We start from the raw sequence: 16,268 nt of genomic DNA, 5'->3' as shown, positions 1-16,268 counted from the left end.
CTGCTCATTTATATGCTGAACTGATCACTTTGCCTAGGGTAACTCCTCTGCATAAATCTGCTGAACATTTGCCTGGATTGATCTATGTAAAAGTCCTGAGTACTGCATAAGCATTTTAATCTTAAAAAACTGACCTACCGAGATGCTGTCTCTCAGTTTCCTAGGATGATAGCTTTTGTAATGAAGAATGGTGTTTCTGTTTGTGTGTTTTCTAAACACAGAGGTCTCAAACCTGCTTGCAGTAAATTCAGTATGTATATCCTATCCAAAAAATCAATGCTCTATCCCCTTATTTGAAAGGTAAAATTGATGTTAGGGTCACATCTATTTATGTAGTGCAAAAAATCCTTGCAAAGCATGCTCACTGCCTGACCAAATTGCAAAGACATAATCTGTGAAAAATTTCCAAATCTGCCTTATATGGGTATGCTATGGTAGGGGCCACTATTTTCCCCATAGCTACCCCCTTTGTTTATAAATAGGACGTGTCCCCAAATATGCAAAACATTTTTATGACCACCATCTGCACCATATGATTCAAAAGGAGTAATTTTTCCACTGAAATCTCTTAACTCCTGAAGATGTGAATTCACTAATTCCAGTGCCCTCTTTTGAGTGCCATTTACTGAATCCAGCCTTTAAAGTGCAGTTCTATAAAGGGTGCTAAAGGCTATGGAACAAAAATTTGAGCACCAACATCATATTCTGTAATGACCAATTTGCATGCCAAATTGGTCATAGAACGCTAGCATAGGTTGGCAGTTACACACCAACATTTAGGCACACCCACTTGTGCCATGTCAATAGCAGGCATAAGTGCACGTGCCTGAATGTGGAATTATGTGCACATTGCTTGGTGACATGCCCACACCAAACACCAATGAAAAGAATAGGTTTCCCTATGAAATCAAAGAGCAAAAGAGTAGAGAAGGGTGTAGGCCAACCAACACAATGATCTGATCCAGAGGTGGGTTAAATGATTTTATTGACCAGATATCAAGGTACATACAGACTTGACACGGAACCTAACAGAGTGTTCCTTGCGACAGCGGTTATACTCATCAGCAAGCTCTGCTTTTTGGTCTTTTAATACCCTACTGCTTACAATGATGCAGATAGCCAACATCAGATGTACTGACTCCTGAAGTAGGCAAATTTTGTTGCTTAAACACAGTTCCATGTCAGGTCTGTATATGCCTTGATATTTGTTCATTAAAATTGTTGTAACCCACCTCTGGATCAGATCCTTCTGTTGGTTGGCCTGCATCTCTTCCATAATCCTTTGCTCTTTGGATGTCTGTGGCTCACCCTTGCCTGTCCCATGTGAACACCCCCTTGTAGATATGCATTAGACTACGTGGAGGGGCATTTTCAAAAGAAACGTCTAAGTTTGGGTTTGGACGTCTTTGTAAAACGTCCAAATCCGGAGGTGGGGAAAAGTTCATTTTCAAAAAAAGATGGACGTCCATCTTTCGTTTCGAAAATACCAAGGACGTCCTTGGATTTGGATGTCCCTAGATTTGGACGTCTTTGACTTTCGGTGATTTTCAAAACCAAAGATGTCCATGTTTAAAACGTCCAAATGCAAGCCATTTGGATGTGGGAGGAGCCAGCATTTGTAGTGCACTGGTCCCCCTGACATGCTAGGACAGCAATCGGGCACCCTAGAGGGCACTGCAGTGGACTTCATAAAATTCTCCAAGGTACATAGCTCCCTTACCTTGTGTGCTGAGCCCCCAAAACCCACTACCCCCAACTGTACACCACTACCATAGTCCTTACGGGTGAAGGGGGCACCTATATGTGGGTACAGAGGGTTTGTGATGTGTTTTGGAGGGTGTAAAGATCCCAGCCACGGAGGAGCGTGATAGGGCCCCCTCACAGCCTGTGTCCTGCCCTGCTCGATCTCTGCACTTTTACAGTCTGGAAGTTTTCTTTTTACCCTCCACGTTCTGGGGTTTGGAATTCCACCGTGTCCCAGATTCCACCACCACTTCCCCCACTCAACTCCAAATTCCCCCTGAAACAATCCCTCTCTCTCTCCCCCTTCCCCTTTCCTACGGAAGGGAAGGAGAGTCTCTGTGCGCTCCCTTCTCCCCCCCCCCCCCCCTTTTCTCTCAGGTTACTTCAACTTTCCTGATTAGGGAGAGAGTCAGTGTTGCAGCACAAACCCCAATTTAAACAGTTCACTTTTATCACAGCACAAACCCCAATTTAAACAGTTCACTTTTCCGCTTCAACCTTTTTTCCTCCTGTCCACCGATTACCGGGCCAGGGGATTGTAAGGGTCCCACCCTTTCACTGTCAGCACCAACTCCTGACAACCCCCCCACTCGACCCAGGTTGAAACATTCGTTCCTTAATCCCACCTCTGATGCAGCCACCTTTGCCTCCCTGCATCAAGTCAAAGAACCAAGTTGCCATCTGCCCTCTTAACGCTCTACCTTTAGCTTTTGCAAGAGCTGAGATATCCATGGGTTCCTCTTCCAGGTTCTCCTCTCTCTTTCTCCCCACCGTCCCCTGATTGCCAATCCATGGGTTCTTCTATTCTGCCCCCTCCCAGCTGCTCTTCATTCCCCTGATTGAACTTACTCAGAGTCTCCTCCTTCCCCTTAGCCCTTTGTGACTGGTAGTGTGAATAATTCTTACTTGCTCTACTCTGTGTCTCCCTGAGGGGCTGCTGGGAATTGTAGTCCCTGGCTCTACTCAGTGTCTCCCTCAGGGGCTGCTGGGAATTGTAGTCTCTGGCTTTACTGGGTTTCTCCCTCACGGGCTGCTGGGAACTGTAGTATTTGGCTCTCACTATTTCCTCTAAGGAAGGTGACCAACTGCTTTCTGTAATGCTGGATTCTTGGGGACCGGAATCTATGGCAACCACCCCTATGAGCGGATTGAGACCACCCCGAAGGAGCCTTTCTCTCCCCTTCCCTGGCCATTTCCCACTCCATGTCCTTGTACTCTTCACAAGGGCTCGCTGTTTCCTCCACAAATGTAACAGGTATGGGGGTATGGGTCTGCCTGTCTGCAGTGCACTGCACCCACTAAAACTGCTCCAGGGACCTGCATACACTGTCATGGACCTGAGTATGACATCTCAGGCTGGCACATAATATTTTTAATGATGTTTTTTTTAGGGTGGGAGGGGTTATTGACCACTGGGGGAGTAACGGGAGGTCATCCCCAATTCCCTCCAGTGGTCATCTGGTCATTTCGGGCAACTTTTTGTGCCTTATTCATAATAAAAACATGTACAAGTTTTAGTTTAGGACATCTCTGCCTTTTTCCATTATGACTCAAAGACGTCAAAGTCTTAGGCACGCCCAGGTCCCACCTTCACCACGCCTCCAATACGCCCCCTTGAGATTTGGACGTCCTTGTGACGGACTTTCGCTAGAGATGTCCAAAATCGGGTTTAGATTATACCGATTTGGACGTCTCTGAGAGATGGACGTCCAAGTACCGATTTGTCGAAAGATGGACGTCTATCTATCTCTTTCGAAAATGAGCCTGTTAGTCACCAAGTTACATAATAGCGCCTAAGTGCACGTAACCTTGTTCCTGCCCATTGTAGCACAGGAGTTATTTGCCAAATCGATGCCTAATTTTTGGTGCGCTGTATAGAATGAGGAGCATAGGGCAGTGTTTTCCAATATTTTTGTGGCTGTAACCTCATGATTGCAGCCAAACAATATTTTGTGACAACCCCCCCCCCCCCCCCCCCCCAAAGTGCAGAATAATGATGTAACTGTGGAGAGAGCCCACCTAGGTGAGGCAGATTTTTTGACCCTATTTTGAGGTCCCGATCCACAATTTGGGAAGCTCTGACTTAGGGAGTAATTCTACAAAGTGAGCGCCAAGAGCTATGCACCTATTATATGCACACTAGTAGAAAAAGCCCGTTTCAGGCAGAAAGAAAACGGGCGCTAGCAAGGTTCCCCCCCTCCCCCAGTTCCAGACCCCTCCATCCTTCCCCCCCCCCCAGTTCCAGGCCCGTCCCTCCCGGTCGGAGTTCCAGATCCTACCTCTCTGCCTTCCTCCCTCTGATTTCCAGACCCCCCCCTCGGAGATCCTGACCTCTGGACCCCCTTGTCGCGACCCTCTCGAGCCCCCCTTCCCACCAGCAAACCTCCCCAGCTGCCATCGCGTACCTGTGCTGGCTGGGGACCCCAACCCTTGCCAGCCGAAGTCTCCTGTTGTCGGCTGGACAGCTTGAATGAGGACCCGCGGTGGAATCAGTTTGTGCTCGTGCGTCTGACGTCTGACGCACGCACACAAACAGATTCCACGGCGTAATGCGTCGTGACATTAGCTGAGGCTTCGGAGACCCAAAGTTACGGACACAGGCAGCCAGGTTTTAGAATGTTGGAGGTGAGAATTATTATATAGGAAATGTTTTGCATAATGGCATACATGCATGCATGTGTCCACATATGCACACAAATGCCAAAATTCCTCCTACATACTATTTAGTAAATATGCGCATATCTTACATAGCAACCCTTTTACTAAAGGATTGCTGTGTGGCAACCTGGAACTACCGCTGGCCAAACATGGGTGCCAGCGGTAGTTCCACCCTAGCGCACTCCATTTCCCGCGCTAGTGGAAATATTTAAAAAAATTTCTCAATAGGTGGTGGTAGGTGCTCCCCTTGAAATGGTCGCATGGCAAGTGCGAACTTACTGCATGGCCATTTCTTTTTTATTTGGGGGGGGGCCTTTTTACTCGCAGTGGTAAAAAGCGGACATGGCACATGGCAAGAATGATCGCTGCTAGTGCAGGGCCCCTTTTACTACAGCTTAATAAAAGGACCCCATAATGCACATTTGGGTGGCCTAGTAGTTAAAGCACCAGTCTTGTAATCCAGAGGTGGCCGGTTCAAATCCCCCTGCTGCTGCTCCTTGTGATCTTGGGCAAGTCACTTAACCCTCCATTGCTTCAGGTACAAACTTAGATTGTGAGCCCTCCTGGGACAGAGAAATATCCAGAGTACCTGAGTGTAACTCACCTTGAGCTACTACTGAAAAAGGTGTGAGCAAAAAAAACCATCTAAATAAATAAATACATAGGCAGAGTCTGGGTGGAACTTAGATGGGACTCACTCCTGTGTAATTTATAGAATACTATAACGTATGCATGTATCTCTGTCACTACATACATTACAAATGTGCCTCAGCTCCTCTGAAACAGCTCCTTAGGAATGCCTATGTCTAGAAAAATATCCCCATAAATAATAAGGAAATGATGAATCTAATCATAATTAAATAGGTAATTTGCAAAAGTTGCCATTAGCCCTACACTTATAATGAGGTTGCCCATTTATATTTCTTGTTATTATTTTTTGTTATGAGTTGGAAGGTAATCCTCATGTATCAATTATTCATCTAAATGTAATTCTATTTGTGTAGTATAAATTAATATTTGATATAGATACATGCATTCATGATCCATAAAAGGGAGCAGCGAATGAGGTGATCACCTTTGCAGCTGAAATAAAAGTATTGATAAAAATATTGAAAGTAGTTAAAACACAAGCAGACCAGAGTTGCTGGAGAACAGCGTAAAGCTAGGGAATTCAATGGCAGAAGAAATGCAGTGTTGAGTGCAGAGTGATGGAATGAGGAAATATAGGGGCCCTTTCACTAAGCCGTGTAAGCATCTACATGTGCCCAACGCGTGCCAGAATGGAGTTACCGCCCAGCTACCGCATGGCTCTTGCAGTGATTTTATTTTTGGCACGCGTCCAATATGCGTGGCTTAAAAATCATTTTTATTTTCAGATGCACGTATCGGATGCGCGCCAAGTGGCATTCGGTGTGCGTAGGTCATTACTGCCCGGTTAACATGTGAGACTTTACTGCTAGATCAGTGGCTGGCGGTAAGGTCGCAGACCCAAAATGGACGCGTGGCAATTTTCATTTTGTTGCACGTCCATTTTTGTTAAAAATTTTAAAAGGCCTTTTTTTACAGGTCCGCTGAAAAATGGATTGGCGCGCATCCAAATCCCATGCCTACATTACTTCAAGCCATTTTTCAGCGCACCTTAGTAAAGGGGGACCCCATAGTCCTTTTCTGTATGTTCACATTGCTGGCTTCCAGATTAGATTATATGATTCTTATTGACAATAGTTATATTTTGACCATGTTCCCATTATCCTTATTGCTACCCCATATCCATTACTTTCCATCTTTCTGCGCCTACCTCCCAACGCTTATTTCCTTTGAACCCAATTCCTCCTATGTTTAGCTTACTTTCCGTTAACCCCATTAGCTTTTGCGTTTACCACAAATTGTATATTCTTCTCACAACTTTGTAATTATTTACATTGTTACTATGTAAGCCGCATTGAGCCTGCCATGTGTGGGAAAGCGCGGGGTACAAATGTAATAAATAAAATAAATAAAGAAGTTGCCATTCAGGAAAAGGATTTTGAACTGATTATTGACAATACATTGAGATCCTTAGCTCAGTGTCAAGCCGTAGCAGTCAAAAAGCAAATTAATGTTAGGAATTATTCAAAAAGGAAAAGTGAACAAATAAAATTTAAACTATCATAATATCTTTATATACATCTATTATGACCAGAACTTGAAGTGTGCAGTTCTGGCCACTCCAATTCAAAAACTGCATAAGTAAAGTGAAAAGAAAAAAATAGTGCAAAGAATGACAGAAGGTATGAAAAGACTACCAAATGAAGAAAAGATAAATTATTAGTAATATTATTGGTGTTTCAGCTTAGAGATGGCTGAAAGAAAATATGATAAGTTTGTGAAATTATGTATGGAAAATATCAAGTTAATAGGGAATAGTCATTTATCCTTACAAAGAGTGTTAAGTTCAGTGAACAGTCCATGAAACTAACTCATAAAATATTTAAAACAAAATTAAGAAAGATTTATTGATCAGGGCACAAGTAAAATGTGGCATGTGTTGCTAGAGAGATTTTATTAGCAACTAATAATCAGTTAGATCTGGAGATCACCACCTCTTCGGAGAGAAAACAAGAACATTAGAAAAGCCACTGAGCCTAGTTTCCTGTCCTTGATATGGGTCACAGCTGCTTAGCAGATGCAAAAAAGTAGATTGGTTTTCCAGGGATTGAGCATTGGTTTCATGAGTCTACCTGGATAATAATTTTATGGACCTTTGCACCAGGAACTTGAACCCCACTATCAGGCTTATTTTCGAAAGAGAAGGTCGCACATTTCTCGACACAAATTGGGAGATGGGCGTCCTTCTCCCAGGGTCGCCCAGATCGGCATAATCGAAAGCCGATTTTGGGCATCCTCACTGCTTTCTGTCACGGGGACGACCAAAGTTCACGGGGGGGGGGGGGGGGGGGGGGGGTTGGAAGCATAGCGAAGGCGTGACTGGACTATGCTTAAGACATGGGCGTCCTTGGCCGATAATGGAAAAATGATGAACACTTGGCAGACTTTACTTGGTCCTTTTTTTTTTATGACCAAGCCTCAAAAATGTGCCCTAAATGACCAGATGATCACCTCCCCCTACTCCCCCAGTGGTCAGTAACCTCCTCCCACCCAAAAAAAAAATGTTAAATATTTTTTCCAGCCTCTATGCCAGCCTCAAATATCATACCCAGGTCCATGACAGCAGTATGCAGGTCCCTGGAGCAGTTTTAGTGGGTACTGCAGTGTACTTCAGGCAGGCAGACCCAGACCCATCCCCCCTACCTGTTAAACTTCTGGTGGTAAATGTGAGCCCTCCAAAACCCACCACAAACCCACTGTACCCACATCTAGGTGCCCCCTTCATCCCTAAGGGCTATGGTAGTGGTGTACAGTTGTAGGGAATGGGTTTGGAGGGGGTTGGGGGGCTTAGCACACAAGGTAAGGGAGCTATGCACCTGGGAGCTTTTTCTGAAGTCCACTGCAGTGCCCCCTAGGGTGCCCGGTTGGTGTCCTGGCATGTCAGGGGGACCAGTGCACTATGAATGCTGGCTCCTCCCACGACCAAATGGCTTGGATTTGGTTGTTTCTAAGATGGGTGTCCTCGGTTTCCATTATCGCCGAAAATCAGGGACGACCAAGTCTAGGGACGATCATCTCTAAGGTCGACCTAAATGTTGAGATTTGGGCATCCCCGACCATATTATCAAAACGAAAGATGGCTGCCCATCTTGTTTCGATAATACGGGTTTCCCTGCCCCTTTGCGGGGACGTCCTGCGAGGACGCCCTCAGGAAAACATGGGCGCCCCGTTTGATTATGCCCCTCCATGTTAACTGTCTTCACCACATCCTCCGGCAACAGAATCTACAGTTTAATTATACACTGCATGGAAAACAAATTCCATGATTTGTTTTTAATGTGCTGTTCATGTTTTTTATTTTCCATGCAGTGCATAATCAAACTGTAGAATCTGTTGCTAGAGGATGTGGTCAAGGCAGCTAACATTAATCCCTTTTTACCAAGCTGCGGCAAAAGGAGGCCTGTGCTGGCATCAGTGCGTGCTGTTGACGCACGCTGAGGCCCCCTTTTACTGCAGTGGGTAAAAGGTAGGTCTTTCTTCCGCACAGCCATTTTTTTTGGGGGGGGGGGGAGGAAACTCTTACCACCACTCATTGAGGTGGCGTTAAGGTCTCCTGTGCTAACCCAGCAGCACATGGCACTGCCCAATTACCGCTGGGTACACACCAGCGCTATAAAAATAAATATATATTTGTAGCACTGAATATGACGGGATGCTGGGGGTGGGAACTACCACCGGGCTGCTGCGGTAATCCGGTGGTACTTCCTTTTTAGCGAGCGGCAAGCCTTTGTTGGGCTTACTGCTACTTTGGAAAAGGGGCCCATAGTGGGGTTCAAGTCCCTGGAACAAAAGTTCATGAAAATTATTAGCCGGGTAGTCTCAGGAAACTAATACTTACCCCTAGAAATAAGCTATGAGACATAGATCTATTTTTTAGCATCTTTCAGGTAGTTGTGACCCATGTCTGAGAGAGGAAGCCCATTAACCACTCAGTAAATCTACATACCTAATAATTGAGTCACCAGCTACCAGAGCCATCTAAACTCTTTTTCTGTGGGCACACATCTCTGGAATCATATCCTAAGTATCTGTGGCATGAGAGGGCCTTCCTGTTAGGATCTGCTACAATGACAGAATGCTGACCTCAATTGACCATTGGTCTGACTCAACATGGTACTGGAGTACCAGTAGCTGAAAGGGCAAAATGTAAGTATCTTACTGCTACTTTCCATTAATGAGGCATGGGTCGCCCTCCTATGGCGAGTTGGTGGCATTGTACATTCCTGGCAGGGAATTATACTCTAGTCAAGAATACCTATAATGAATTCCTACAACACAGGATTTGTGGCTAGCTTGCTTGAGATCAAGAGCTTTATCAGTGGTTGCCTTAATTCTGTGGAATAGTCTCCTTTTTAATGGCTAACTGGGCATTCATGTTATTGATTAATAGGTGAGCAGGTGTTGCTGATCATTTTCTGATATAATTTGAAGGCATGGCTAAGTATGGGGTTTGGTATTTTGCTCTGTTTCCCTTGTATTTATTTCAAGGATGGGTTGGGGAGTTTCCTGCTAGTTATCCAGTGTATTTTTAAGCTATATTTATATATTCCTTCTTTTGCATGCTGCAATTTTATTCTTTGGTACTATGATGCATATTTGTAAACTCCCTCAGATGTCTATTGGTGCAGGGAAGTTTATAAATATACATATTATTATATAAGTGACAATTGATTTCTGGTAACAATTATTGATTTTCTCAAATACAGAAATATTCTTTAGATAGACAATCAGACAGATGTAACCTCTGTTAAGATAAATTGTCTAGACAGACTAGTGCTTAACCTATTGCATATCCAACACAGAGAAAAGCTAATTCATGTTTCTGTCCTTTAGCCCCCAGAGAAGGAAGGTGCTTTACGTCGTCAGGTTGGCAACAAGACTGAATGTGGTTTATTGGGGTTTGTCCTGGACCTAAAGCGAGATTACCAACCTATTCGAAATCAGATTCCTGAGGAAAAACTTTATAAAGTATATACCTTCAACTCTGTTAGAAAATCCATGAGTACTGTCATCAAATTGCCCGATGGCAGCTTCCGAATGTACAGCAAAGGAGCTTCTGAGATAGTACTGAAGAAGTGAGTATGTTGGGTCTACTGGCTTCTTAGTCAAGTTTATTTTCATGGATTGGTCAGTAGTTTAGGACCTGATAAATGTTTTTCACTATGGAGTCCTCTTACAAAGGCGTATACGTACTTGTAATGCCTGGAGAATTTATTTATTTATTTCCTCCCATGCGCAGCATTTCCGGTGGTAATCGGCAGTTGGAGCGCACCGACCGGTCACCGTGCATGTAGCGTATGAATCCTTACCGCTAGATCAATGGGTGGCGTTAAGGGCTCAGGCTGGTTTTAGGCGTGCGCTGGTTTCAGTTTTACCGCATGCCATTCCCATCCCATTAAAAAAAAAAAGCCCTTTTTTGCAGATGTGGTAAAAACTGGCCCGGCGCGTACCCAAAACTCATGCCTACACTACCGCAGGCCGCTTTTTACCGCAGCTTAGTAAAAGGACCCCATATGTAGTTTTCATACAAAGACACATAACAAGCTAAGATTACATACGTTTTTTTTTTAATTACAATATTGCTAGATAATGTGCTTCATGTGGGTCTAGACCAGGAGTGCCAGTTCTTGCCACTAAAACTGAGGCTAGGAATTGTTTTTTATGCAGGCCCACTATTTAAAAAATACGTTTAGAACCTGATTCATTTAGGGGCCTATGCACTAAAGTATACCATGCATTCTAGGGCCGTTAGATGTGGATAAAAATAGTATGTTTTGTATGAAGGGCCAGTGTGCATGCAAAACTGATCTTATAAATCATTAGCATTATGTGCATGTAAATGAATTAACATCAAGTTCAAATGGGGCTTTAGCAGATTAATTTACATTAGCATGATGTATTGTCCTCCACAGGGTTGGCCCCACTGTACCCCCCCTTAGGTACCCTCCATATTTCATCTTCCCACTGTGCACTCCCGCCTTCCCTTCCTCCCACAGTGAACACCCACCCCTGCCTTCCTCCATTACATTTTTGAAAATTAATAAAAAGTCTGCATTTATAACACGTTTTGTAATTGGGTCCAGCATGCCTCCTCCTCTCTTCCCCTGCCCCCCCCCCCCCCCCCTCGTTCTAGCCTCTGTATCCCTCTCCTCCTCTCCCATGAGTCTGGTATTTCTTCCTCCCTCCCCGGTCCCCCCACCCCCCATGGTCCTCCAAACATGTGTATTCACTACCAACAGTAGTGTTTAAACCCTGCTGCTTCTAGCCATCCCCTGAGCCTTCCCTTTGCCATGTGTGATAGAGCCCTGAGGGACCCTGTAAAAAAATGGGCTTAGCAGAACAGAGGATCGCATCCCTGCTGCTTCAACAAAAAAGGAATGGCCAGTAAGGAAAGAACAGAACCAGATGAGAACATGATCCTGAGGGAGATGATAGATGTTTCAAAGTGGGAACATATTACACCCATGTTAAAGCAGCTACTCTGGCTGTATGTAAAATTTAGAATTCAGTTTAAGATTTTGTCTTTTATTCATCAGTCTGTGTATGGGAGGGTTCTGTGTTATTACATTCTGTTGTGAAGCTTTTTTCTTTGGGTAGAGGTCTGAGATCTGATTCTGCAAAGCAGTTGAATTTGTTAGAGGCCCTTTTACTAAGCCACGTAGGTGCCTACACGTTCCCAACACATGCCAGTTCAGAACTACTGCCCGGCTACCACATGGCCTGGATTGTAATTTCATTAAAAAAAAATTTTTTTATTTATAACCATTTAAATTTTTACAAGCTATAAAACAACTTGCCGGAAATACAGAGAAAGTAATATATAGAAATTATTTCAGTCAGGTAATTCTATTCTCTTCCTTAGAACACTAAATAGGGAGAGTGAAACAAGACAAGGAGATCAATTAAACAGTAAACAGAAAAAAATGTGGTATTAACCTGATTATCCCCAGATATTACTCATCTAATTCATTATTCCACATTGATCATCTGGTTGGCTTCTTCAAGGCCAATACGGTGTATAGTCACGTCATTTCATTGAGAACATACTTATTGTCCAGATTTTAGTTAGAAATAATACATCTGATTACATTCTTTCTTTTTTAAAAACCAAAAGTTATTTAACAATACACAGGTCACCTCGAATAGCACAGACACCCCATCGGCAACCAACCTAGTGAACTATTTCAACGAAAAAATCACAAAGCTCCAACGCATGATACCAAGCAATACCATTGAGTATACAAGCATCCTTGAATGCTTAGACCCAAATCCTGGGGAATACCCAGCCGAACGATCATGGACCAATTTTGACCTGATTTCAATAAATGAACTCACACACTGGCTCAGTAAATATGCCAAATCTCAATGCAAACTTGGCATTTGCCCTACCAGCCTAATAAGATCCGCACCCAAACAATTCAAACAAGACCTCATGAACCAAGTAAACTATAGACTCATAAATGGACTCTTCCCCATGGAAAATGGAAATATCCTACTCACTCCACTGCCTAAAGATGCCAAGAAAAGCACAATGGACTACCGACCAGTCGATTCTATCCCACTCACAACAAAATTGATGGAAGGTATAGTAACAAAAGAACTCACGGAATACCTGACCAAACACTCAATTCTACATGAGTCTCAATCAGGATTTCGATCAAATCATAGTACTGAAACTGTACTAGTGTCGGCAATGAACACATTAAAAAAAACGATCGCAACCGGCAAGAACATACTCATACTACAATTCGACATGTCTAGTGCCTTCGACATGGTGGATCATGGAATACTACTACACCTACTAGAGTACTTCGGAATCGGAGGCCCAGTTCTCAAGTGGTTTGAAGGATTCCTCACCATCAGATCCTACCAAGTAATAACGAACATGGACAGATCGCCACCTTGGAGACCAGAATGCGGAGTTCCTCAAGGATCCCCCCTCTCACCAACTATCTTCAACCTAATGATGATACCATTAGCCAAACTCCTAACCAATCAAAACCTTAACCCCTACATATACGCCGATGACATTACAATCCATATCTCGTTCAAAAGTGATTTAAACGAAATAACCAATGAGATCAACCAGAGCTTCCAGACCATGCACTCTTGGGCGGACTCATTCAAGTTAAAACGCAACGCAGAAAAAACTCAGTGTCTAGTTCTCACCTCCCAATACAATACAAACAATTACCCCACAATAACCACACCCTACTGCACACTTCCTATCTCAGAAAATCTGAAAATCCTTGGAGTCACCATTGATCGAAACCTCACTCTCGACACCCACGCGAAGAATACGACGAAAAAATGTTCCAATCGATGTGGAAACTCAAAAGAATAAAACCTTTTTTCCCCAAGAAACATCTTCCGCACCCTAGTACAGTCATTGGTAATAAGCCATTTGGACTACTGTAACGCTCTGTACACAGGCTGCAAAGAACAGACCATAAAAAAACTCCAAACAGCCCAGAACACCGCAGCCAGACTCATTTTTGGAACACCTAAATACGAAAGTGCAAAACCCCTCAGAGAGAAACTGCACAGGCTACCGCTCAAGGAATGAATTGAGTTCAAGATCTGCACGACTGTACACAAAATCATTCACGCAGATGCCCCACTCTATATGTTAAAACTAGTAGACTTACTGCCCAGGAATGCCAAAAGATCGGCCCGCAAATTCCTCAACCTGAACTTCCCCAGCTGTAAAGGAATGAAATACAAACAGGCTTATGCTACTACCTTTGTGTACAAAAGCACACAGTCTTGGAACGCACTACCCATGGCCCTGAAAACCATGACCAATCTAACCAGCTTTCGCAAAGCTTTGAAAACACATCTCTTCAACAGAGCCTACAAAAGTCACCCTCAATGAAACAAATCATTCCTTAAACCACCCAAGTACACCAAAACACCTCTCACACGACCTTACCTAACACCCTTCTACCTAAATTCCTCTTTCACCTCAGCTTATGATCGACTGTTTTCTTAAATCATGTAATGAGGTTCTCATTTCCATACTCTGTAAGCCACATTGAGGCTGCAAAAAGGTGGGAAAATGTGGGGTACAAATACAATAAATAATAATAATAATAATGATAATACTTAAGTGTCTAATTCAAATCCCACTGATTAAAGTAATCCCAGTTTTCATAGGCTTCACTCCTTTTAAAGTAATAATTGAGGAAATATTTTGGTAATTTCATTTTTTATGCGCGCTAACTGGGCGGTAATTGGCATTGTACATGTGCTGATGATTACTGCCTGGTGAACATGTGAGACTTTACCGCTAAGTCAGTGGGTGGTGGTAAGGTCTCAGGCCCAAAATGGGCGTGTGCCAATTTTCATTTTGCCGCATGTTCTTTTTAGGCCAAAAAAAGTTTTTTTTTTTTTTTGCAGGTGCACTGAAAAATTAACCTACACACATCCAATACACGTGTCTACACCAGCGCAGGTCACTTTTTGGTGCACCTTAGTAAAAGGACCCCTTAGTAACTGCATATTATGCTATGATGAGGGCTTCAGCATTCTCAATAGCAGGACCTGTAATGTGAAAAGCTTTTCCTGGTTATTTGCATTTATGTTCTAATGTATTACAGTTTAAGAAACGGTTAAAGACTTGGTTCTTTGTTCAGGCTTTTTTTTGTTGTTTTACTGTTTGATGATGGTGTTTGGGTTTTAACAGTGGGGGAGTGTAGCAGCGCATTTGTTTAACTGTTTGAATATGATCTGTAATTATTATGTATGTTTTTTATGGTCGCCGCTTAGGTTGAAAGTGGGTCATAAGATTTTAAAATAAATAAATTCAATTCTCCTTCAGATGATCCAAAAGTAGGGAAAGTTCCATGAGGTCAGAGGCCAAATCCAAACAACTCATCAGCACAGTCTTGCCCTCATCCAAATTTGCATGGTGCTCACTTAGAAGGGCTTCAGTTTGGGTGTCCCACTCCAGCCTTTCCAGCAAAGGTCCATTGTCATTTAAGATGTCTTTTTAATAGATTAATATTTAAAAGAACTTGATATACCACCTTTCAAATGTTATTAAAGTCGTTTACAATAAAATGTATAAAAAAGAGGGAAAAGAACGCCATCAATTAATAGAAAAGGACCCACTCAAATTAGACCACACTCACCTCCACCTCACTACAAAAGAAAAGTAAAAATTCAAATACTCTATGTACTATATATTAATACCAATGCCCCATCACAAATCTCATGCAAATGCCTTCTGAAAAAAAATAGGCTTTTAATTTCCCCTTAAATTGTTTAAATGATTTCTCCAATCTCAACTCCAATGGAAGTTGATTCAGATAGATTACATAAGAAGGGAGGAGAGTAGTTTGGGGGTGCTGTCGGTCATCCAGATTTGCACAGTTATTCTGTTGCTGTCATATTGTGATGCTCATATTGGGGAGGTCAGGCAGTGGACCTCTTTGGATGGCAGGGCTTGAGCATCCCCAGAGCTAGGTTCAATTCCCACTGTGTCTCCTTGTGACCCTGTACAAGTCATTTAACTCTCTGTTTCCCCAAGTACAACATCTTAGATAGTGATCCCACTAGGGACAGAGAAAATACCTACATATAAGAAATATAAACCACTTTGGTTGTACCACAGAAAGGCGGTATATCAAATCCATGACCCTTTCAACCTCTGACTCATTCAATGGGTGCTGCAATTTGAGGGAGGGGGCAGGCCCTCCTATAGCTACTCCATAGTTATAAACTTACTAATGCAATCTAATTTATTTTAATGAAATATTACACTTTAAATTAGATTTTTCTTGTGAATTGCCTTTATTATTGACTTATTTCACACCATCTATCAGACTGACACTACATTTCTGTAGAATGATCTCCATATGTCCTTGAACTAATACCATGACAACCAGAAATAAGCTTGGAAAAAAACCACTTGCTAATCTCTTATATTAGTTAAGTTGGAAGTCAACATGTTTTGGTACTGAAGACTATGCATATACACGACAGAACATTTGGAATAGTTCAAATTTTACAGAGGACTAACATTGCTGATTCACCAGCATGTCTTGGCAAAGAGAAATATATTTTAAAAGTAGCCCAAGTTCTTTCATGCAAAACACATTTTATAAACAAATGCTGAAAAGATTTTGTAGGTTTCCAATTCAAAATAAATATTAACCTTGACAGTCTGGATTATGAAAGTGTATTTAACTATTTACCTCACACACATACACACACTA

At 42.8% G+C, this 16,268-nt stretch overlaps 1 protein-coding gene across 5 annotated transcripts in view; it reads left to right on the top strand.

Moving 5' to 3' along the window:
• The window catches only part of ATP2B2 (ATPase plasma membrane Ca2+ transporting 2), a 969,683-nt gene that overhangs the window by 817,807 nt on the left and 135,608 nt on the right, over nt 1–16,268 (top strand). For all 5 annotated transcript variants that reach the window (XM_030205270.1, XM_030205268.1, XM_030205272.1 and 2 more), the window contains one exon: nt 9,883–10,124. In XM_030205270.1, the coding sequence (XP_030061130.1) occupies nt 9,883–10,124 (242 nt within the window). The remainder of the gene's footprint in view (nt 1–9,882; nt 10,125–16,268) is intronic.

Source organism: Microcaecilia unicolor, chromosome 6, assembly GCF_901765095.1.
Source record: "Microcaecilia unicolor chromosome 6, aMicUni1.1, whole genome shotgun sequence".
In the NCBI taxonomy this organism is placed as follows: Eukaryota; Metazoa; Chordata; class Amphibia; order Gymnophiona; family Siphonopidae; genus Microcaecilia; species Microcaecilia unicolor.
Note: the sequence above shows the minus strand (reverse complement) of the source record. Positions and strands in the feature narration are given on the sequence as shown.